At 36.6% G+C, this 24,163-nt stretch overlaps 1 protein-coding gene across 1 annotated transcript in view; it reads right to left on the reverse strand.

The window, feature by feature from the left end:
- The window catches only part of FMN2 (formin 2), a 356,034-nt gene that overhangs the window by 73,557 nt on the left and 258,314 nt on the right, over nucleotides 1-24,163 (reverse strand). The window contains exon 14 of the mRNA XM_087859789.1: nucleotides 22,392-22,484. Within this exon, the coding sequence (XP_087715915.1) occupies nucleotides 22,392-22,484 (93 nt within the window). The remainder of the gene's footprint in view (nucleotides 1-22,391; nucleotides 22,485-24,163) is intronic.

Here is a 24,163-nt window from a genome sequence, read left to right on the forward strand (position 1 = left end):
ATCACAAAAAAATTGGAAGTGTGCATGAAATCAAGCCCATGGTCACTTGAGAATCGTCAAAGGGTCTCTATCACTGCTTAAAACACACAGTCCAGCTTGGGCTGGTTACTGTTTTACAACCTCAAGTGTCTGTTCAAGGTATGTACAGCGTCTGCAAAGCAATGCTCGAGGGCCACAGGCCGCTCTTGGCCAGGACTGCCAAAGTTGACAGGGATCGCGTGAACTGGAGGCACGGAATGTCGTTCCCCTTCCCGTGTTTGCACTTCAGCTTGTCCACAAGAACTTACAGGTCAGTCGTGAGCCATATTAAAAAACAGAATAAATGCTCCATGAGTTTACTTTGAAAAGGCTCCGGCATGAACATATTGACTTATAAAACCGGCTCTGGCTGCCTCGCTTAATAATGGTTTGCTTCAAGAAGCAATTCTAGAGCCACACAAAGTGTGGACAAGGGGAAACAACAAAGCACCAACGTGCGTGCCATTTTCAGGGAGGACATTCTCCCAACTGCCCACATGTGTATATTTTTTCCTTTTTTAAAAATATGAGATTAAGACTGAGATTGGAAGAAAATTTCTGGATTACGTTAGAAGAATCAAGTAAATGATTGATGAAACTTAAAACGTGCCAGAATGAGATGTTAGAGATCCGTGTTCTATTCCTGACTCTACCACTAAAATTAGCGCCGTAAGCTTAGGCAAATAATCTGTTAACATATATAAAATATTTAGCATAGCGCCTCCAATAATTAGCAGAGACTAAATAAACGTTCTTTGAAAATGTTGGACTTTAAGCTGTTGAAATTTGTAAAGTGATATAATACATAATTATCTTTAATTGAATAAATACATCAACGGCTATTTTATGATGTTTCAACTTATATGCAGATAAAGGAAGCACATACTTACAGCTTTTCAAAAAGTGTAAGCCCCTACTTTGTGGTGAGCGGAATGAAGTGAGTTTCATATGTTTGTTACGATTCCTTTTGATGTGTACTAAAACAGCTCTTGCGTTACTGCATGAGCAAGTTTGGCTGAAAAAACTTTCTAATCCAATGTGGCAAAAGACTGGATCTTAGCAAAGGAACTAAACATAAAAACAGACCCCCTTCCCTGACCTAATAGCCATATTACAACCATAAAACCAAATTGGAATAGCAGAGAATCCTTCAAAATGCTCTATTATCCATTATTTTTACATAATTTTGAAGCTAAGAGGATTTGTGTATTCAGAGTGTAATCAGCTTTGATAAACAGTCAAATGAGAGATCAAAGCAAGTGCATTAGAATACACATTTCAGCTCTTGATGCAGAGTCAACAAGTCAATGAACTAGACAGATTTTCCTTTGTATGGCAATCTTAGAAACAAAAACGTTCTGAAAAGTTGGGGTGCAATTCAGTTTTCTGGGAACACTGAGATACCATTTTCCAACATGCTGCTTGTATAAACACTCCATCAACATTTTGTTGTCATGATTCTTTTAAACACGCTTATTATGTTAACTCAGTGACAAACGCAGGATTTGGTTTCTTTAGTTAATGAGGATGAAATCTACCAAAGTAAACTAAAATGTAATTAAGTTAGTGAAAAGTAAGATATCTTTTAGAAGCGAAGTAAGAATAGCACTGCCGTTCGTTTAGGGAGTACTCGGGCGAGTCACGTGTGGTGACCAGAATCTGAGACTGTGTTTTTCAGTCCGAGTCAAGCCTTCTGACAGGCTGTGGCCATCTGCGTGATAGACACAGCTTTTCAAGCCAAAGCTGAAGCTGACAGAGCAATAAGATTATTTTTTATAAACCACGTCAACATCTTATTGCTAATTCTTTTATTCCCTGACCTACTTTCTCAAAAACATAAGTATTGTTTTCGGGTCATTCCTAGCGGCACAGAGCACTTTGTGACTCGTTCTGAATGTCGGTGTCACTTTTAGCAGCAGTTTCCTATATGTTTACAACCTACTGTAATAAACTTTATAATAAAGTATGCAAAATTGGCTAGTAAGAGATACAAATGTTTCCACTTTTCTATTTAAAGTAAGATCAATTTTCCCATTCTTTATAGTACATGGTTCATTTCTTTTTTGACCTATGAAAGGAGGATGGCACACTTCTAGTCATTCGTGATAATGGTAACTACAGAAAAGTTTTTAAAAGCATTGAAAATAGACAAACAGGTTCAAGGTTTGGTTTGGAGTGATCTCCATGCGGTCATCCGATCATCCGAGGCTCCCGGTGCTCAGCTGCCCAGGAGGACTCGACTACCTCTGACATAGGAGTTGCCGGCACTCCTGCGGGACACCACCGTCCAAAGGCCTCCCCGGCCTCAGATCTCTGGGAAGTGCTTCTCCCTCATCACGTATGAAAAACCTACACTTCCTTGGCAAGGTTCTTACCACGCAAGCTCTTGTTTTCAGATCCCATCAGGGTCAGTGCTTGGGATTAGAACATGAAATTCAGTTAGGCAGACCTGCGTATGAATTCTCGATCAGCCACTAAGTTGGGTTAGATTTTAATAACCTTACTAATCACATTGATTTAATAATGCTTCTTTATCATTAAAATAGGGTAATAATTTCTTTTTCATTGAGTTTCCTAATTACATAAGATATAAACTACCTGCAGCCTAGGTAATAATTGTTCTGTCATTCTTTTCCTCTCCACATTACCATGACTATAAAAAGGGACTAGGATATGTTACTTTCAAAAATGCAAAAATTTCTCCATTGTAGGATCACCAAATATCTTCTTAATGCTTCTACAGATAGAACCCAAATTCAGAATGAGGCTTAGATATTGTTAAAATAAAAGTACCTCCTTATATCAATATAAAGATGTTATGGGCCAAGAAATATCATAGGAGACTCAAAAACTTTCACAAAGATCAAGGGACAACTCTGTATTTAATATCTTTTGTTTTTTTATTTCTACTTAATCTGTGTGTGTGTGTGTTGTGATTTTCTTGGGCCTATAACGGAGAACTCCCAATGCTTATGGTACCAGCAGAGGTTAATAGCTTTTCAGTTCTTTCTTTCGAGGCAGAGAAGGAAAGGAAATTGCTGTATGGAATAAGACAACACCTTTTGTAAATTTAGGGAAAAACTACAGAAATCCAAAAGATAAGATGAAATTTTCAAAGGCTGCAATGTTCCTCTAAAGCATACATTTTTTTACTCCATATTTACTACGGTAACCACCCTATCTTGATATCTGAGTTCCACGGCCAAGAAAATGTCCTGAGACTGGATATACTGAAAACAGAATTTGAAGTGGAGAGAAGAGAATCGAAATGGTGAAATAAAGCAATCAATCCTGTACTGATATTAGAGGGAAGAAAAGTGCAATGCAGTGAAAATAGCGAGTGGTTTGTACTGACAAATAATCTCTGGAGAATATGAGGAACGCACATTAACAGACCTAAAATCTAAAAGTGTGGAAATAAAAGGACCTTGCAGAACCAACTGCTGCACTTCAGGGGCAACCTGGGTCTTAGATATTAATCAAAATATTGCAATTGTCACAGCGATGGCTTCCCTCTGCTCCCCAAATCTCAAAAGCTAGCGATTTGTGATTTGAGGCAGAGGAAGCTTGTGGTTAAAACCATATAATAAAAGAAACACCGAACTTTCCAGGAGGCAGCCTTTATTTACTCATTTGGTTAGTTTCCCTTCCCCCTCCTTTCTATTTATTTATTTTAGGGCTAGGGCATAAGATTACCTTTCAGATCCAGTTCTAGCAAAGAGACCATTGTCAAGGACATTCCTAGGTCCCTAAACATGCAACTGGTTAAAAAGTGTTGGAATGATTCTGTTTCAGCACTTCGGCATTCAGTGATCACTTCTCCAACAGCACTAAGACTTCCTCCCCCAAATCTCTGCTTCCACAAATATTTTCTGGCAGTTGTTGTCCTACTAAGTTACTATTTTGACCCAGTGATTACCGTCTGTAGTCGCTCGTCTGGCTCCAGACTCTTTTGCAATGTTAAATATTTCTGCTGAACTTGTTCCAAATGACTGTAAGCAGAGGCACGGAACGGACGCCCTTTCTGATCGGGAGCTTTCATGAGGGAATGCCACATATTCCCAGGTAATTGGAGACAGAGTTGCATTGAGTAATATCAGATGGAAGGCAACTTAGAACCCTTTCATCTGCTTGTCTAGGCTCTAAATCTTTTTTGCTATTTTTCCTTTTATTTAAAGTGTTAACTAGTTTTTGTTTATAATTAGCTATGAATGTGCATTTCAGTTGCTTTTAAGTGTAGCCAGTATGGGTTATTTTTTAGACAGATGCAGTGCCTTTCTTCTGAGTCATTTAAAGTTGTCATTTAATTGCAGATATATTGCTTTGGTTTTGAGAGTTTTGAGACACTGCTCTTTTGGACAATGAAATGAAAGTCAAGTAAATTTAGGCAGTTTATATATGTCAGGCAGTGGATGAATATCAGAATTTCTTTCCTTAGTTAGCAAAAGAAATAACTAACTCTTAATGCATTCCTTCCTTGATGCTGCAAATGTTCTTAGGACAAGAAAACAAACGCTGTGGGATATTCCTGGGAAGAAGAAAAACAATATCTACAGAGTATAAAATTACCACTTGGCCTTTGCAATAATTCACAGCCAACTTTGAGTTAATGCGAAGGGTTAGGAATACCTACTTTGTACATAAAAATACATACCATTTGTATCCCTAGAAACATAGGTGTGCGTAAACATAATGACTAGGTGCTCACTATAAAAACTCAAGAAACATACACACTAGAGTAAATAATCCATACTTCAAAAATTTGATATATGTGGCTTCTGGCCAACCCTAAGATACAAGAAAGCCATGTGTTATTATCACCCAGCCTTATTTAGTTATTGAAGTGGTCCTGGGGGAAATTCCTTTCTAAATTTTCATTTTAAACCCAAAGTGAAAACGACATGGGAAAACATAATGTGCATGCATGAATTTCACATTCTATTAACAATACAGTATAAAAGAGCTATTGATTTCCAACTGAAACATTGTTTACACCACCTAATTTTTCAAATAAAATCATAGACAAAGCCTACATATTATTCTACCCATATTCTACATAAATCTTTAAATCTCTCATCAACTTTCACCAATCAGCATTAAAGGAAAGACACATCTGGGGCAGATTCCTTTCTTTTTTCTTTATCAAGTAACAACTACCTTATCGAAGGAGATGAATTAAGCACACCCTCTTGCTAATTCCAAGCTGAACTTAAATTAGGATTCCTTCAGACAACACAAAAATTTCTATGAGCCTTTAACTAAAAATATGCAAATAAATGTTTTAAGACTGAACTTTCCATATTAAATGCACTACCAGTGAATTCTAATTTGTAAATTCAAAATATCAAAATGCAAAACTACTTAAACTAAAAATTGGAAAACCAGAAAATCTTTCCTGACGTATTTTCTCTTCCTCCCAACTTCACTCGCCAACACAATGCAGGAATTACAGTAAGAAGGCTAGGGCATTCCAATCCTAGAAACAAAAGCCACATGATTTAATGTTACAATATTTCAACCAAACTTTGAGCATGGTATTTTTGGATACTTTGTTAGGGGCTAATACATGGATAATTGTTTTGGAGTCTTTCCTTTCAAGAAAATGTTAGATGAAAAGGGAGCAAATCATCATGCAAATAAGTATTACAGAGATAGTTCAATGAGAATGTTAATATAGATATTGGCCTCGCTATTCTAACTTTTTACATATAATAATCCACAATAATAAAAAGGCACTACAATCATTCCCATTTACAAGAAAGAAATTAGCAGTTAAAGAAGGCCCAACACACCAGAAATCCAGAAATATTAAGAGAAAGAGACAGGATTCAAACTCACACAGTCTGACCCCTGAGCCATACTGTCAAGTTTCACAATTAAGTGAAACATTTACCTACTGAGAGAGATGTTAGTAAGGAAAAGAGAAAGGCAAATGCTGAGCTGGGACTAAAATGATGAACAAGCATCAGTCAAATGAAAAAGGAAGAGACTAGAGAAGACATGTAAACAACAAACAGCAGGAAAAAATGTGCAAAGACATAAGTGCCACATAGAACAGCATGTAAAGAAGGAAGGATATAATGTAGACAAGATGGGAAATATAATGGAAAATAGTTGGCCAAAAAGCTGTGCACAGAGGCAGGTTCAGCCTCTCATGGTGTGACGTCATAACCGACGAGGCAAAGGACACTGAACTTCATTCACTGTAAACCAGTGGGAAGAGATTTTCGCTTCTGGACTTGATTAACAAGAACCAAACTTACCTCCTGCTGTAATCAACCAGAAAACGGGATAAAATTTATGAAACAACAGTCTTCATGTACTGGACAACTGACAGTACAAGGCTCTCCTTTCTGAAAGAAGGTAAACAAACTGGTTGAACCCTAAAATCTTCCTGGATTTCTGTCTAAAGGCAATTTGCAGACTGTGGGTCTGGGAAGAGGAACCCAGATAAGCTAGCCAGTCTTGCTGAGTTGAGGAAATACAGATCGGAGTTTGGGGAGTCTGAAATCGCCGAAAGTTGAGGGGCTGAGAGCCAAAGAGGAAAGAGCCTTGCAGAAAAGAAGGCCAGAAATCTGCGCTGAGGTCTCTTTGAATTTTTGCTGAGTCGTAGGTGGCACAGATAGAGTGAAGCAAAGCCTTGGTTAGTCAGAGCAAAGAATCAAGAAGCTATACCCTGAATAATTCCCAGAGCTCACACAGGGCCAAGAGGAGTTCGAAACCCGGAGTGGAGAGCTATTTGTGACCACCTGGGACAGGGTAGCTACTGGAGACCCCAGTGTGTGTCTGAGGTGGTGACGTGGGGAGTAGCATCTTATTAGGACTGAATTATCACTGATGGGAAGGATACGCTAGACTAGCCCCAGCGAAGTTCACAAAAATATGCCTTAAAGGATCAAAATTGAGAAACAAGTAATTAAAATTGTCCACACAAACAAAACCAAATATTCCTTAGAGTCATTCACAGAATCCACAGTCAACAACAACAACGGTACCTAGGATTTAATAAAAAATTACTAGACCAACCAAGTATTGGGAAATGTAATCAATTACCAGAAGATAAATAAATCAATAGAAGCAGAACCAGGAATAACAAGAGATGAACTAGCAAATAAAACAAAAGCATTAAAATTAAAGCAGTTATTACAACTATGTTCAAATAATAAAGGAAAACATGAACATAGGAGAAAAATGGATGTCTCAGTCTCTTCAGAATGCTGTAACAAAATACCAAAGACTTGCTAGCTTAAACAGAAGTCATCTGTCACATTCCGAAGGCCAGAAGACTGAGATCAGAGTGCAAGGGCAACAGGGTTCCAACGAGAGCCTACTTACTGGTTTGCAGACAGGAAACTTCTTGTCACATCCTCACACACCATAGAACAGAGAGGCACACTCTCTCACATCTTTCCCTATAAGGGCATTTAGTCCCATTATAAGGACTCCACTCTCAAAACCCTACCTCCTAATACCAACACATTGAGGGTTTCAATATATCAATTTTGGGGGACACAAATGTGCAGTATATAACAATGGGAGATACAAAAGAAAGAACTAAGTGGAACTTGTAGAGATGAAAAAGTACAGTACCAGAAATGAAAACCTGACTTTAATTAAAAATGAAATTCACTTAGCAATGAAAATAACATGAGGTTAGATATTTCAGAAGCAAAGAACAATTAACTTCAAGACCTAACAATAGGATCTATCCCAACTGAAGCATACAGAGGAAAAGAGTGAAAAAACTAATCAAGACTTGATGACCTTGGGACAATAGTAGACAGTCCAGCATATGTGAAATTGGAATAGCGTAAGAAAAGGAGAGAGCCAGAACAGAAAAGTAACTAAAGGAATAATGGTCAAAGGTTTTCCAAATCTGATAAAAACTATAAATTTGCAGATCCAAGAAGTCAATTAACTCCAAACAATAAAAATAATACATATACATATACAAAAATACACATTATAATCCAAATCCTGAAAGTCATCAATAAACACAAAATTTTAAAACAGAAGTGGGAGGAAATACATCTTATTTCAAGGAACAAAAATAAAAATTACCAAAGACTTTGTGAGAGGCAGAATAATGGCCTTCCAAAGATGTTTATGTCTTAATGCTCAGAATCTATGAATATGTTATCTTCCATGTCAAGGGGGAATTGAGGTTGCAGATGGAATTAATGTTGCTAATCTGCTAATCAGCTGATATTGAGATGAAAAGTCATCTTGTATTATCTAGATTGGTCCAAAGTAATCACAAAGTCCTTGTAAGTGAAAGAGGGAGGCAAGAAAGTCAGGGTCAAAGTGATATAACATAAGAAAAATTTTATCAGCCATTGCTGACTTTGAAGATGCAAGAAAACTCAGAGTCAAGGAATGGGGGAAACCTCCAGAATTTGAAAAAGTCAAGGAAACAAATTCTGCCTTAGAGTCTCCAGAAGAAAGAAAGCCCTGATGACACCATAATTTAGCTCAACAATGTCCGTTTGGATTTCTGATCTCCAGAGCTGTAAGATAATAAATTTGTGTTGTTTTAAGTCAACAAAGTTCTGGTAATTTTTTGAACAGCAACTATAGGAAACTACTACATATTTCTCATCAGAAATTATGCAAACAGAAGACAAGAGGAAAATATCCTGATGTGTAACAAGAAAAATCAAACCAAAACAACAAACCTGTCAATTGACAATTCTATATCCAGTGAAAATATCTACCACAAATGGAAAAAAAGAACAAATAAAACATTTCAAACAATCGAATGCTAAAAGGTTTGGCACTGGCAGACCTACATAAGAAAAGAAATAGAAATGCTAAATATGTGGAAGGATATAAAAGGCATTTTCACATTTATACATTTCTTTAGAAGATAATTGACTGTTAAAAGCAAAAAGTATAGGGCGCCTGGGTAGCGCAGTCGTTAGGCGTCTGCCTTTGGCTCAGGGCGTGATCCCGGCGTTCTGGGATCGAGTCCCACATCGGGCTCCTCCGCTGGGAGCCTGCTTCTTCCTCTCCCACTCCCCCTGCTTGTGTTCCCTCTCTCGCTGGCTGTCTCTCTGTCACAAAAATAAATAAAATCTTAAAAAAAAAAAAAGCAAAAAGTATAAACAGTATATTATTTTGGTTATGATTTATATGGAAGTAAAAATATGGCAACAACAACACAAAGAACAGGAGGGGAGAAGGAAATGTACTGTTTTAAAGCTCTTAGATTATATTTGAAACTGAATAAAATTATTTGAAGATAGAATGTGATAAAGAGTTACAATATAAACCCTAGGAAACCACTAAAAAGAGAAAAACAAAAAGATAAAGCTCATAAGCTGAAGGCACAAATAAAATGAAACACAACTAATCCGTAAGAAGGCAGGAAAAAAGATAAAAAGGAAAACAATGTGACAGACAAAATACAAATATAAAGACAGTGACTGAAATGCAACCACACTGACTGGTATATTAAGAGTAAGTGGTCTAAATACTTGATTAAAAGACAAGGATTTTCAAATTGGCTAGAAAAGTCTTAACTACCTGTAATCTCAATGAATCCCACTTAAAATATTAATATACATTTAGGTTAAAAGTAAAAAAGAATAGAAAAAGGTGCAGCATCACATAAGCACTAATCACAATAAAGCTAATTCATTAAAATTCAAGAATCCAGTTAAAAACCTAAGAAGTATGCCCCAAACAAGATTCCAAGAAGCCACTGTCAACCTATTAGATTTGGCACATGAGAGAAAACCAATTGCCATCTGGGTTAGATGACTTCTTTCATAGGTTAATATGCTTTATGAGTATTTCACTAAAGCTTTATTCCTCTACGATGGAAAAAGGGGTAACCACACCTATGCACTCCTATATGCCATGGATCTATGCCTCGCAACTGTTACTAATCTTCAGAGACAGATAATCAGAGACATCCTATATGGACATAGTCCCTTAATTCTAATGTCCCTAATAGTCCTAACACCCAAATAACATCCCCAAACAAAACAAAAACAAAAAAAATCTGTCAAGCAGAAAATTAGTAGACTGACAGATTTTAACATTAACCAGAATCTTTGCAATTCAAAATGGTTAAATTTATTAAGTTTTGAGTATTTCCCTCTGTATCAACATGTTGCTATTTTCTAAGTAATCTTAGAAAAGGATCCTTTGGTTTCATTATACCAGAATTGCTTTAACAAAAAAATGTTTACAATTTTAAAAGTAGTAGTCATTATTCAACTTCTAGCTGACTTTTCTTCAAAAAAATTAGAAAGTGTCATATCCATTAAGGAATGTATTTGGGTTTCTGCTACAGAACATAACAATTTGGTTAGGATGCTCACAGTGGATCCTTTCTAAGCACCCAGGACGTAAAGAAGGAAAGCTGAGGTTAAATCATAAAAAATATGCAGTCAATAGTTTATTATGTAATGTGGAAGGCAAATAGAGAATATTTTAAAACTATGGGTCAGATATCTGACATATTTTAAAATATATTAGATATAATTTAAATATATCCAAATTACAATGAACATTCATATACCTTAATAATCATGATACTGAGCATAATTCAATCTTTTCCAGAAGACTATAGATTATTATGAAGTTCACTGGTGATTGTACTACAATAGAATGAAAGGAAAAAGGAAAAATAAGACCTCTTAGGAAGGGGTTAGCATAATAGAAGCAAGAAATTAGTTTGAGCTAGGATAGGGTGAATGCAATGGGGTTTGAGGGAAGCTGATGTGTTTGAGAAAATACACAGGATTTAGTTATGCGCAGACAAGAGAAACAAGGTCAGAAAGAACAATGAGGAAAGGAGGCATTGAGAATAAGTCCAATATTGCTTTTGACCCAGCAGTTCAATATTTAGGAATATGCTGTACGCCTACATAGTATGAAAAATGTACACATTTATCCTCTATAATGTTCCTCCTTTCAAAGCAATGTCGTAGGAAAGAAGGTTTGTAAGTAAAGAAATGAGCAAGTAAGCGGCGCATTCTTACAATGGAATACCATAAAGTCATTAAGAAGAATGTACTGATACAAAATCATCTCAAAGATGTTTTAATTGAAAAAAAATCCAATATAGACCTCTATTTTCAACCATACTAAGGATGAGCCATCAGAAGTTTCACAACAAAGCACACAAAGATACTGGATGAAAGTAAACTTGAATGCATGGCTGAGTTGGCTAGACAATAAGGAAAATTCTCTAAGGCCGTAAAAACAAGTAGAAGCAAGACTCCAAAGGGGTGTAAAAGGGCAATGACTTAGGGTTTAGTGAAACCTCGCAACTTAGAGTTGTAGTTTGAAAGGCCATATAGGAACATTTTGAATGGGACTAGGATTCTCCAAGGTGTCCAGAGAGACACTCCCTCAGTGAGGAGGAAACTGAAAAGCATTATACCTCACTAAGGTAGACATTGAGAAAATGTGTCCATCTCCCCGTGGTTCTGGATGGGAGGGGAAACTCTCTCACATGAGAAGCCATTATCCCAAATGGGCAATCACTCTGCATTGGGCCTCAATCCACAATATGTGACCCTAAAATGCAAGGCAAGAATTTATTTTAAAATAGTTCTTGGTTGGTAGTGCCCCCTGATGATTTGCCAAAACAAACATAAAGAGAAATGGAAAACATAAAAGAGCCTGAGAGAAAATTTAGATTAGAAACAAAGACACAAAATTTGGACCAATGCAGAGTTGTTAACCCAACGAAGGTAGAGTCTGAGGCACCCAGACTCCTGAAAGGAATTTATTTTCAGCCCAGAATTTTATAATTAGCAGACCTATCTCTAAAAAATAAGTGTGATGTATATTTCCAGAGAGACAAAAAAAGAGTCTACGATCCAGAGTCTCATATCAAACTAACTTTTGAAGAATGTACTTCAGAGAGAAGAAAAATCATCTTAGAAGGAAGGCACAGTATGAGGGTACTGTGAGCAAAGAATATAGTATTGTTTAAAAAAACAGAAGGTGATACTAAAACATTGGAAAAGAATGACATATAAGAATAAATGGGTGAGGTCAGAGTTGAAGTATTCTAGGGACTTGTATTATTTTAAACCTTGGATTTTGTTAAAGAATCCTGTTGAAATATCAAAGGTATGCATTAAAAGAATAAACGTACATAATATAATTTGTAACATAGTAGAGGGGAAATGTTGAGTGAGAAGAAAACCATCAATCAGTTGGTGGTAATGTATTTACAAAATTCCATTCCTCTAACCACAATAGGACATTTTCATGCTTCCTGCCCATATTACACTGAAGGTAACAGCCAGTGCAACACAGCCAGAAAAAAGACATGAAGAAATAAAATGGACATTATTTGCAGTGATCTCTATGAGAAAATTTTTAAAAGTTCACAAATTACTATAGTAATAATTGAAGTCAACTAGTTTCTAGGATGTAACAGCTTTATACAATAATTACTTGAATTTTATATATCCTCAGAGGGTAATAGTAAACATGATTTACAAAATGTATTATTGTAAAAAATAAGGTCTTTAGGAATTTACTATAAAAAATGATGTGAAGACCTCAAGGAAAATTGTGAAGCAACTTTTAATACCAACCTTAAAGGAGGCATAAAAATAGATTCCAGTCTTTATCATGTTCCTAGTTTTAACTCATAAGAGGTCAGTTCTTCCCAAGCTGATGTATAGACTAATGGTTTCAAAATCCTAATAGTTTTTTTTTTGGTGGAACTTGACAACTTGATTCTAAAATTATATGGAATAAATTAACAAGAAGAGGCATAACTCTCCTAAAAAAAAATGGGAGTCTAATCTGACCACATTTCAAGTATTATTAGAAGGCTACAGGAAATAAGATAGTAACAGGTTGTGTTATGAAGATCAATACTGGAAATAGGTCAATGCAATAGTACAGAGAAAACCCACGAAAACAACACATATACGGAAAATTTGTACATGATACAACAGCACTGAATTTTAGAAGAGAAGGGATGGCATATTCATTTCATGGTACTAAATGACTAAAACATTATTTATGTAAACAAAAATAAATTTGACTTTTACGGACCATACATACAAATCAATTATATACATACATAAAAATCAGTTTGATTAAGGATTAAATTGGAAAGTCAAACTACAATATTTTTACAGGATGATATAGGACAATATCTTTACAAACCTGTAACATGGTAAGATTTCTTAAATAAGGCAAAAATTGTATCTCATTAAGGAAGAGGTTGATAAATATCACTACATAGAAAAACAATTTCTGTACATCAATTGTCAGCCCAAGAAAAGTGAAAAGGGAAGCTCCAAAGTGGGACACATGTTTGCAACAGTTTAATATCCTAAATATGTAAAGAATTCCTAATAATTCAATAAATAAAAGACAGAAATAATTTACAGAAAAAGTCAAAAGATTCACAGAAGAGGAAGCAACTACAAAGACATGAAAATATGCTAACTTCTCATAAAAAATCAAATGCAGGGGCGCCTGGGTGGCACAGCGGTTAAGCGCCTGCCTTCAGCTCAGGGCGTGATCCTGGCGTTATGGGATCGAGCCCCACATCAGGCTCCTCTGCTATGAGCCTGCTTCTTCCTCTCCCACTCCCCCTGCTTGTGTTCCCTCTCTCACTGGCTGTCTCTATCTCTGTTGAATAAATAAATAAAATCTTTAAAAAAAAATCAAATGCAAATTAAAACCTCAATGGAATATCATTTTATTTATTTATTTTTAAATTTTTTAATTATTATGTTCAATTAGCCAGCATATAGTACATCATTAGTTTTTGACATAGTGTTCAATGAATCATTAGTTGTATATAATACCCACTGCTCATCACAACACGTGCCCTCCTTAATACCCATCACCCAGTCACCTCATCTTCCCACCCCTCTCCCTTCTTTAACCCTCAGTTTGGTTCCCAGAGTCCAGAGTCTCTCATGGTTTGTCTTCCTCTCTGATTTCCTCCCATTCAGTTTTCCCTCCCTTCCCCTGTGGTCTTCTGCGCTATTCCTTATGTTCCACATACGACCAGGTGGGATTTATTCCTGGGGTGGAAGGGCAGGTCAACATTCACAAATCAATCAACGTGATAGAACACATTAATAAAAGAAAATACAAAAACCATGTGATCCTTTCAATTGATGCAGAAAAAGCATTTGACAAAATACAGCATCCTTTCCTGATTAAAACTCTTCAGAGTGTAGGGATAGAGGGAACATACCTCAATATCATAAAAAGCATCTATGAAAAGCCCACGGCGAACATCATTCTCAATGGGGAAAAGCTAAGAGCCTTTCCCTTAAGGTCAGGAATACAACGGGGATGCCCACTCTCACCACTGCTGTTCAACAGAGTACTAGAAGTCCTAGCCTCAGCAATCAGACAACAAAAAGAAATAAAAGGCATTCAAATTGGCAAAGAAGAAGTCAAACTTTCTGTCTTCACAGATGACATGATACTTTATGTGGAAAACCCAAAAGACTCCACCCCAAAATTACTAGAACTCATACAATTCAGCAATGTGGCGGGATACAAAATCAATGCACGGAAATCAGTTGCTTTTCTATACACTAACAATGTGACTATAGAAAGAGAAATTAAGGAATCAATTCCATTTACAATAGCACCAAAAACCTTAAGATCCTTAGGAATAAACCTAACCAGAGAGGTAAAGAATCTATACTCTAGAAACTACAGAACACTTCTGAAAGAAATTGAGGAAGATACAAAGAGATGGAAAAACATTCCATGGTTATGGATTGGAAGAATAAATATTGTGAAAATGTCTATGCTGCCTGGAATATCATTTTGAATAATAGATTTGTCCCAAGGGTCATATGCTGTCAAGGATTTGATACAACTAGAACACTACTGACAGAAGTGTAGATTGGAACCAATCACTTTTTAAAACAGCTTTGTCTATGAGACTGAAGATCCATATGCCCTATGACCCAGTGAATCTTTGCTCTCCTGGGTCTGTATCATAAAAAAGAGTATGCATGTACATCATGAGTCATGAAAACAAATGTGCATATAAGCATTTTTTCATACTGGCTAAAAAAGAGAAAGAAGAGGAGAGATAGATGGTGCAGTATATTCCTATAATGGAGTCAGTATTAATGAAACAAAGCCACATGCATAAACATGGAAGATCTCAAGAGCAGTAGTCAGTGGAGAATACAGTTTGTAAATTTACATAACCAAATAATAAATTGGTTACAATTTATATTTTTGGCAAAACTATAAATAAAAACTGTGTAAATGATAAATGGAAAATTCAAGATGGTGGTAATGACTGAAGAGAACATAGGCATAAGATTCAGGGAGGAGAAACAGAAGAGCTGAATATATTAACCAGGTCCTATTCCTTGAGGGGGTTGTACATGGCTGTTCATTCCCTTATAATTCTTTAGCTCTCATTTAGGTTATAATATATACGTACACAGGTGTATATGTATACGTATATATAAAATCATACCCTTATTTATGTCACAGGTACTCAACATATAAATGCCTTCCACGTGTACAGTAATCTTCACCACTCATGAATTCTGTATTTGTGAATTAGCCTACTCACTAAAGTTGATTTTAATTCTAAAATCAACACCTGCAGTGCCCCAGTAGTTCTCCACGGACACACACAGGACAGTGGACAGCTTGAGTCAGCTGACACACACAGTGGTGCACGTATCCCATGAAGGCAGAACAAGGCTCGGCTCCGGCTTATTTCAGCTCCCACTTGTAAACAAGTGTCCTTCTCTTCTTCTATCGTGACTTTATTTTTTGCATTTTTGTGTCTTTTAATCTTTGTGGTTAACTTATCTTTTTAAACTGGCCATCACGTATCGTGATACACTGCTGTCTAGCACTCACTCCTAAGCTCAGAACAGGCTGTGATGTGCCTTACAGAGAAAGTGCCTGTTAGATACGCTCGGTTGAGGGAGTTGATGGTGCCGCTGGTTGTTGGCTCAGTACTAGTCAACCAACAATGTATGTTAAATAAGGTGTCTTCGACCATGAACACACATAAACTTAAAAAAAAAAAAGCCTATTTAATTACAAAAAAAACAAAACACGTGAATACACATAAAACAATGGTGTATATTGACTGATTGATGAAAGCGAGACCAACGCAACCAGCACCGTGAAGAAACCGAACCTTGTATTTGCTCCTAGGAGCAACGGTTCAGTGTCAATTAATTCAGTATTGTGGCAACTTTAAAAAACATACTTACATAGCAAATAATGAATGATAAAATATATTTAGTTTTGTGTTATATATCAAATGAATATAAAGCACGCAAAATTATAATTTATATGCATGTATTTATATGCTATGTCTATTACATATAAAATAAATATAAAATACACATAAATATAAAATATTTTGTAATAAAAATGAGAAAGCAAGGGACAAAAACAACATGTAGAGGATGTAACCACTAGTAAAATATATATGCAAATGTATATACGCACATATATATGCTTATACATGCACAAATTACCTCTGCAAGGACAGAACTGAAACATGACATTGGCTAAAATAGAGGAAAGTAAATATAAGAAGACTTACATCTCAGTATTTACCTGAATTTTATAATACACTCATGCATTATTAAAAATTGTTTCTCGCACTCAGTCACTAAAAAACAAATGAGGCCAAAGTCCCTGTTTTGGACAAGCACACAGGGGATATGACAATGACAGGGAATATAGGAAGAGCAGAGGACCTGAGGATCTAGACTGAACTGATAAAGTCACCCCTTCATTCAGTCACATATGAAATGAACCTTTCTTTGGAGTCTGTCATGTACTGAGTGTGGAGGATACAGCAGGGAACGTATTACGGAGATGTTGACAATGAGGCATCAGTGGGAGCATCCGAGCAGAAATATGCAGGAGGCCGTTGTTAGCAAGTCTCATGTGGAATCAATTCCCACCACTCCTCAGGGTTCTTTGATCATTTCTCATCCACGGTACAGAATGAATGACTGCGGCTGGTGGAAATCTAACCCTCACAGAGAAATGGTGACATAGACTATTTTTTTTTTTAGAAGAATCATTTCAAATTTATACTTCTGTGCTAAGAGTGACAGGAGGGGCACCATGGAATCATCATTTATCAATATATCAGGGGAAAGAGCTTTGTCTATCTGGTGCAAAGTCTCAGCATGCGTATTGCAGGAATACAGAAGTGTCTGCACTTCCCAGTTCTGATTTTGGAGTTTAAAAATTGAGTATCTTACATCTGATTTCTTCTGCATTATGGTTTCTACCACCTGACATTACACATCTGACTTATCCACTACCCCCTGGAGTCTTTAATGATATTTTAACAATTTTTAAATAAAATATAGCTAAAGCTTCTTATGGGAGGTCATGGTTTCAACACAACTTTGCCACCTCTTGTATGATTTTAGTCAAGTGTTGAGCCCTCTGAGCTTTTGTTTCCTTATTGGAAAATGGGAATAACAGTGGATGGTTAAGACGATGCTGAAGAATTATGAAACTAAAATCACGTGGAGTATAAAGGGCTTCAGTTAATTCTTCAGCACAACAGAATTGGTATTAATGTTTAAAATTTTTTATTATTGCTGTTACATGAATAGTAAGTAAAAAGTTGTGTGCTTCAAAGATAATTGTTTCTTCTTTGACTTTCAAAGGTCAATGAAAGACTTCAAAAAATTAGATGTATCTTTTCTTTTTATCATCATTTAAAAAATGTTCTCATTATATTTTCAGGAAAAGAAATAAAAACCACAAAATATGCTCCCCCGGAATATGGAGTACTGCTTATAGGGCACCATGGGCACCATCACCGGTAGAAGATACTTCTGTCCGACTTCTCATTTTTGGTACAGTTAATGCCATTGCTTTCCCCATCTCTCCATTCTCAATCATAGAACTGCCAATACTAAAGATTGTATATTGAGAGTTGAGGTTTCAATACCTTTGTCATGATAAGCATGTGATTACAAATGCATGCGTCTTCACCCTGACTCTATTCCTCTAGTTTAGCTACAACTCACTATGCTTCAAGGAAGAAATGTTTGGGAATGGGGGTGGGGGCATATGGAGAGGTAGGCTAATAAAAATATCATTAGCCATTTCTGATTTATAAAATCACAATAAGGACTTTACTTCATTTAATAGCACGGAGGGGAAATACCTTTTTTTAAAAAATTTGCCATTCACCCAAAAAAACAGTTGAGCTGAGTTTTAAAATATATATTATGAAAATATGTCATATGAGTAAGAAGGCTGTGGAGGGCAACAACATGGACCTAGGCTGCTATTTCTTTCCCAGCAATCTTACGACGCACACTCACAAAAGGCAATCCACTGGATGTAACGTATTTTAGCTCAGAAATATGGTTTTCATATGCACACCCTGCCCATTGTGCAACTTGTATTCAAACAGAGAGAGGAAAAATGGAAAGGAAGGGGCGTGCTGAGTTCTGAGAGAAATATTAGCTTAGCGTGATGCTCCCTAGTTGTCTCATTTATCTCTTTCTTCTTTCCTCTTGTTTTCTGCCACTTAAAAAAGAAGAGGCACAAAAGAAAACTTAACAAAAATGGCAGATAAATGCTGGATAAACATCTGGTGATTACTAACTAGTTTTCTTCATAAAACGTCCAAAAAAATAAAATCATCACATATGTTGGCATAAATTAGAGATAAGCTAAATCACAGTAACTTTGATTAAACCGTTGTCTAACATTTATGCACGTTACGGTATCCTGCAATAACTTTTAAAAGTGTTTCAGAGTTGTGCCCTTCTATTTCCTCACTTCTCTTGGATGTCGAAAGCTCAGAAAACTGGTTTCTGTCTGTGCCAATCCAAGAAAAATATTCACCCAGTAACTACTCTCATCACTCCCTCCTTTCTGAAACTCTAATTCTGGCTTCCATTGCAATGGCCTTTCTTGGTTTTCTTTCAACCTAACTCACCACTAACACCTGTGTGGCTTTTTCTGATCATCCTATACATGTATCCTCCTCAAGAATTCTATCCCTGAGTCTATTTTTCTTATCTTTCTAGGTGATCACATCCACTCAATAATCACCTTGCTTACGATGCCCAATCCCCTATTTGTGCTCTTTGTCACATCTAAGGCGTTTATCCACCTGCTCAACGGTTATGCTATCCACTTACGGTCATCCTACCCATTCAGATCTTTTCCGACATTTATATTCTCTATCCTAGTGATTAACACCACCACTCCCCAGCCACACAAACCTGAAGTCTGGACACTTATGTATCACCTCTGTGTTTATTTGGTCACCAAGTACTTTCTCTTCTATGTTATTGTTGTCCCTTAAATATGTCCTCTTCATATCACTGTGTCCTTAGAACAAGACCTCATTTCTCTAACAATCTGCTGTAACAATTTTACAAGTAGTCTCCTGCCTCCAGCTCTGATCTGTTTTCACTGAGTCCTTCCCATTTGCTGCCAGTGCAAACTTTCCTAGTCTTTAAACATCTGCTCCCAGGGATTGAGGATGAAGCCCAAGTCCCTCAGCCAGGTTTGTCGGTGTGGTGGTGGGAGATGTGTGGGCGCTTCCGTATAACAGCGTCTGTTTCTCACCCGAGGATAAAATGGGGTTATCATCAGAGTAAGGCAGAAGCAGAGGAGAAAGACTGTGGAGGTTTGAGAGGAGAACAGAGGAACAGATCTCAGAAACTGAGAAAAACAAATTTGCAAGGACAATCTTGCAGAAGTGCTGAATAGAAGTGAGTTCTAATAGCAGGTCTGTGGTCATGACTTCAAAGTGATACCAGTTAGTGTTAAGGATCCTCCTACCTTCAAAAAGAAGTTGAGCCACACTGGTGCAAATATGGAGAAAGCAAAGAGATGGGCTTAATGAGGGTTGTTGGGTTGTGTCAGGTGAGCAAGACAGTGTGTACAACATGCTAGGCACTGTTCTAGGTATAGAGATGGTCAGGAACCAAACAAGGCTGCTTTCTTAATGGAGCTTACATTGTTGAGGAGCAAATAAATAATACAACTGCAGAAAGCAGTAAGTGTTATAAAGAATATAACACTGGCTGGAGTTCACAACATTATTCAAGAACATAATTTATTGGTGTTAATATTATTAATTGAGCACTTCAAGTCTCCCAAAGATGGTGCATAGCTGGCACCATCATTACATCATTACATCATTACAAGCAATGAATGACTTGCAGAGGTAGGACTCAATTCGCTAAGTCTGCCTCTTTGAGAGCAGGGTTGAGGACATTCCCAAGGAAGAGATGGTTAAGCAGAAACCATAAAATCTTGGCTTGAGAAAAACTGGGAAGACAGGGAGTATCAGAGTGGGTGAATCAGTGGATTGTAAGGCTAGATAAAATCCAAAGACTGTTAGTGTGTGTTCCATAGACCACACGATAGCTGAATTATGAGGGTAAGAGATGTTTCTATTATGTGGTAAGAGCTAATGCAATAAAAATGTTTGGCCAGTATTGGGCACAGTCTCTTGAATTGCTGGAGATTTTAGATTTTGAAATGTGGCACATTTAAAAAAACTTCGATGGGATTAAAAAAAAAGACTTTGATGGGATATACAAAAACATTAATATACCTATGTAAGGTAATCTGAGCACAGAGGCTAATGTAAGAATACTATTTTATTACTGAGGAAAGCCTAATTACAAGAAAGATTTGGCAAATATTATTTGTGCTAAGGTGGAATGCATTTTTTAGAGTATAAACTTAATTGCAGAATTTAGTCCTGATAACTAAAAGGATCATGGGACAAAAAAATTGGCTATATTCATAAATCTTTATCTTAAGAGAAACATTTTGAAATCCACTGTTTTCACTATATGTCATTGAATATAGGCTCATAAGCACTCGTGTTTAAAGCTGGGCCCTTTTCTTCCACATTTTGACGTATTTGATCTATATAACATGTTCCAAAGAGCTTGCTATTGTCCTTGTCTGTCTTCTGGATGATGCACATTTCTTATTCGCTGCTAGAACAGAGTACCGAAAAGAATGTCTGAGCAGATAGGAGGTATTCAATTTTTTTTCAGTGAACATGTAATCAGAGAACACTTGAATAGGACCAGAGATAAAATAAAAAGGCATCTGAAGGAGTTAGAAGAGCCATGAAGACTCATTCTTTGTTTACTGACTTAATGAATTAAGGACTCCTTTATCTCATAAGCAAAAAGAATATCTCATCCTTTACTTATACAGTTCTCTAAAATTGCATGTTCTTGATTCCAAAACCCCACTGAATGAAGAAAGCAAGACTCATTTTTATTCATCATTAAGAATGCCCTGAGCTTATAGCGTTCTCAAACATGTGACCAACTGCAGGACTCTGATTTTATCCCAAGGACCATTCAGGAATTCCTAAGTACATTCTCCACTCTAAGTCATGAGGACGGAGAATTTAGAGATGACCGTCACTTTGATTTAAGAATCTGACCAAAGTTCTGTTTCAATCTTCATGATTCTCTTAAGTGATTAAATAGTATTTTCCCATCTGAAAAAAAAGCTCTGTTTATCATTTAATCAAATTCCAGTATGACTCATTCATTGTAAATCATCATTAATGACACTTGGACAACCTATAAAAACCGTAGCCTAATAAACAGTCTTCTTCTAATGGAGCCAGTCTTCAGAGTGCTACTTGGCCTCAGTCTCAAGCCATGTCAGCCTCTAGGAGAATTCCTGACAGCAGGAACTTTCTCAGAGCATGGCATGACACAAATCTGATCTTCAGAAGAGATGTAACATTCCAAAGCAGAAATGTTTTGAGGAGCAATGCTTTGATATAATTGTAAGTTTCAATGATTTAAAATAGCAAGACATTTTTAATATATATCTTCTCCTTCAAAATGTTTTTTGTTTAATATTTTCTGAAATTTTTCATCCCTGCTTATGTCATGGGAGGAATCAATAAGATAATATTTGTTAAGTTTTTAAGTTTTCTGAAAAAAGGTATTAGATATCCTACAAAAAAATAGAATGTAATGTTTTGAAGATCTGGAAAACATCAATATACTTTGTTTTTTGGCCCAGTGTTTTGACAAACTAAACAAATACCAAGTTGAACTGAAGTCATAAGCATAGTTAAAACTTAGAGGAATATCTAATTTTCGCTCAGAAAAAGCATAAAATTTTAATATCTTTATAAATAGGTGTTATTTTAACCTAGTGCATTTACTGTCATTAAAAAACAATAATAATGAGAATTATCCATAACTGAATGTTTACCAAATTGCTAGTCTCTCACAGCTGTAACTCATGACTAAACATAATTTATTTTTCTGTAATGTCAAAATAATCCCCTTTAAACCAATGCATATTTAAAAAAATGTCTTCTACCTACCTTTCTGCTAAAAAAGAAGGGAAATGCAACATGTCTCTTTAGAATTTACCTTGAATAATAAATTGTTCCATGTTTTCTTTGAAAGGCTGGATGTGCTCTTTTGAGGATACCTGGTATACCTTCCCCGCCTCAACTTCACAAGCTGAAATCAGAGAAAGACACTGTTTAGAACATCACAGTGTTAACGGAGCATTAAAACAATTTTTAAAACATATTAGCTAATGTTAAAAACCCGTTAGCCAGGCTAATTGATATACATTCTACACCTATTTTGGAAACATCCAAACACTGACATAAGAAGTCTATGATCAAGGCTTCACTTTGGGGGGATTGAAAAAAGTTCTTAGGAATCTACAGTTCAAGTTTGGTCACTGCCCAACTGTGCAAACTTAGGAAGATCCCACAAGCTCTGAGGCTCAGTCTCATCTGTAGAATGGGCACATCGCTGGTGTCCACCTCTCAGGGCTGTCATGAGGATCAAATCAGTTACTAGATACCAAGTGTTCAAATAGTGCTTGGCAGACAGTAAAGTAATATGTCAGTATTTCCTATCATCATCATCCTTATTATTATCAGCTGACTTTTAATACACGTTTGTCCCTAACTGAAGTCCACATTTATGAAAAATGACAAGTAACAATTGTGGTGCTAATGTTCGTATAGAAATCAATAACTACAGAGCATCTATTACATGGCAGATACTTTCAACCTGTTGGTTAACTTAATCTTTAGGATAAGTTAGTAAAAGTGGACATTACCCATCTTATGGGTCAGGAAATCAAGGCTCAGAGGGTACTTATTTGCTGAAGGGTCCACAGATAATAAGTAGCAGACCCATAAATGAAGTCCTGATCTGACTCGAGAGCTTATTTTCTTTCTATGTCCATGCCGTCATAAATGCCTTAGTAGGTTACAGATCCCACAAGGATTAATTAAGAAGTACTTCTAAGAAATTTCTGAAGAAATTCCCACCATTCTGATGATACCGACAAAATATTCAAAATTAAAAAGCACATATTTGAAAGATAAAACAGGACAGATAAATGTCTGCACCAGGAAAACACACTTCTCATTACAATTTTCAAGGCAAGGTTGCCAATTAATTCCTCAAGGAGACTTTGAAATTGCACTCTTTAAAATATGTTCTCTCTCTTATTAAAACATAGTTTTCTTTTCCCTCCAGGTTATTAGCTTGTCTAAGCAGGAGAATACGGGGGGGCTGTATTGTTAGCACCCATTCTTCTCATCAAATGTAAAGGACAATTAGGCCTAGGAAGACTGAAGACCAGTTAGACACATGCGGGCTTCTCTCCACCCACATTCCCCAACACTCCTCACTCTGCTGGAGCAGGCTCTTGCCAGCTCGTGACTGGCCAACCCACATCTAGTCCAGTACCTTGTGTCTTCAGACTCGTACATTCAACTTCCATACAGATCGATATTTTCAAACAGAACTCATTGCAGACTTCTCTAGACTTGCTACCTCTCTTCTCTATTCTCCTGTTGGTGGTACCATGATCGATACCAAAGTGGGAGAGTTATCGCTTGCCTCTCCTTGTCCCAACATCCTGTTTGTTTACCTCCTAAATGCTTCTGAAATCTGCCTGTCCTCTCCATTCCTGCTTTATGCTGGTACAGATGCCTTCATTGTTCTTCACTGGACTACCACAAAGGCTCTTAACTTAACCCCATCACCAGTCTTAAACAGACCCATGCTCCTTCTCATAGCTTAAGAAGAATGGATAAAGAAGATGTGGGGTGTGTGTGTGTGTGTGTGTGTGTGCGCGCGCACGCGTGCATATATATGTATCCATACAGTAG

The sequence above is a fragment of the Ursus americanus genome, chromosome 2, assembly GCF_024610735.1.
Source record: "Ursus americanus isolate L20-20 chromosome 2, mUrsAme1.1.p, whole genome shotgun sequence".
Lineage (NCBI taxonomy): Eukaryota > Metazoa > Chordata > Mammalia > Carnivora > Ursidae > Ursus > Ursus americanus.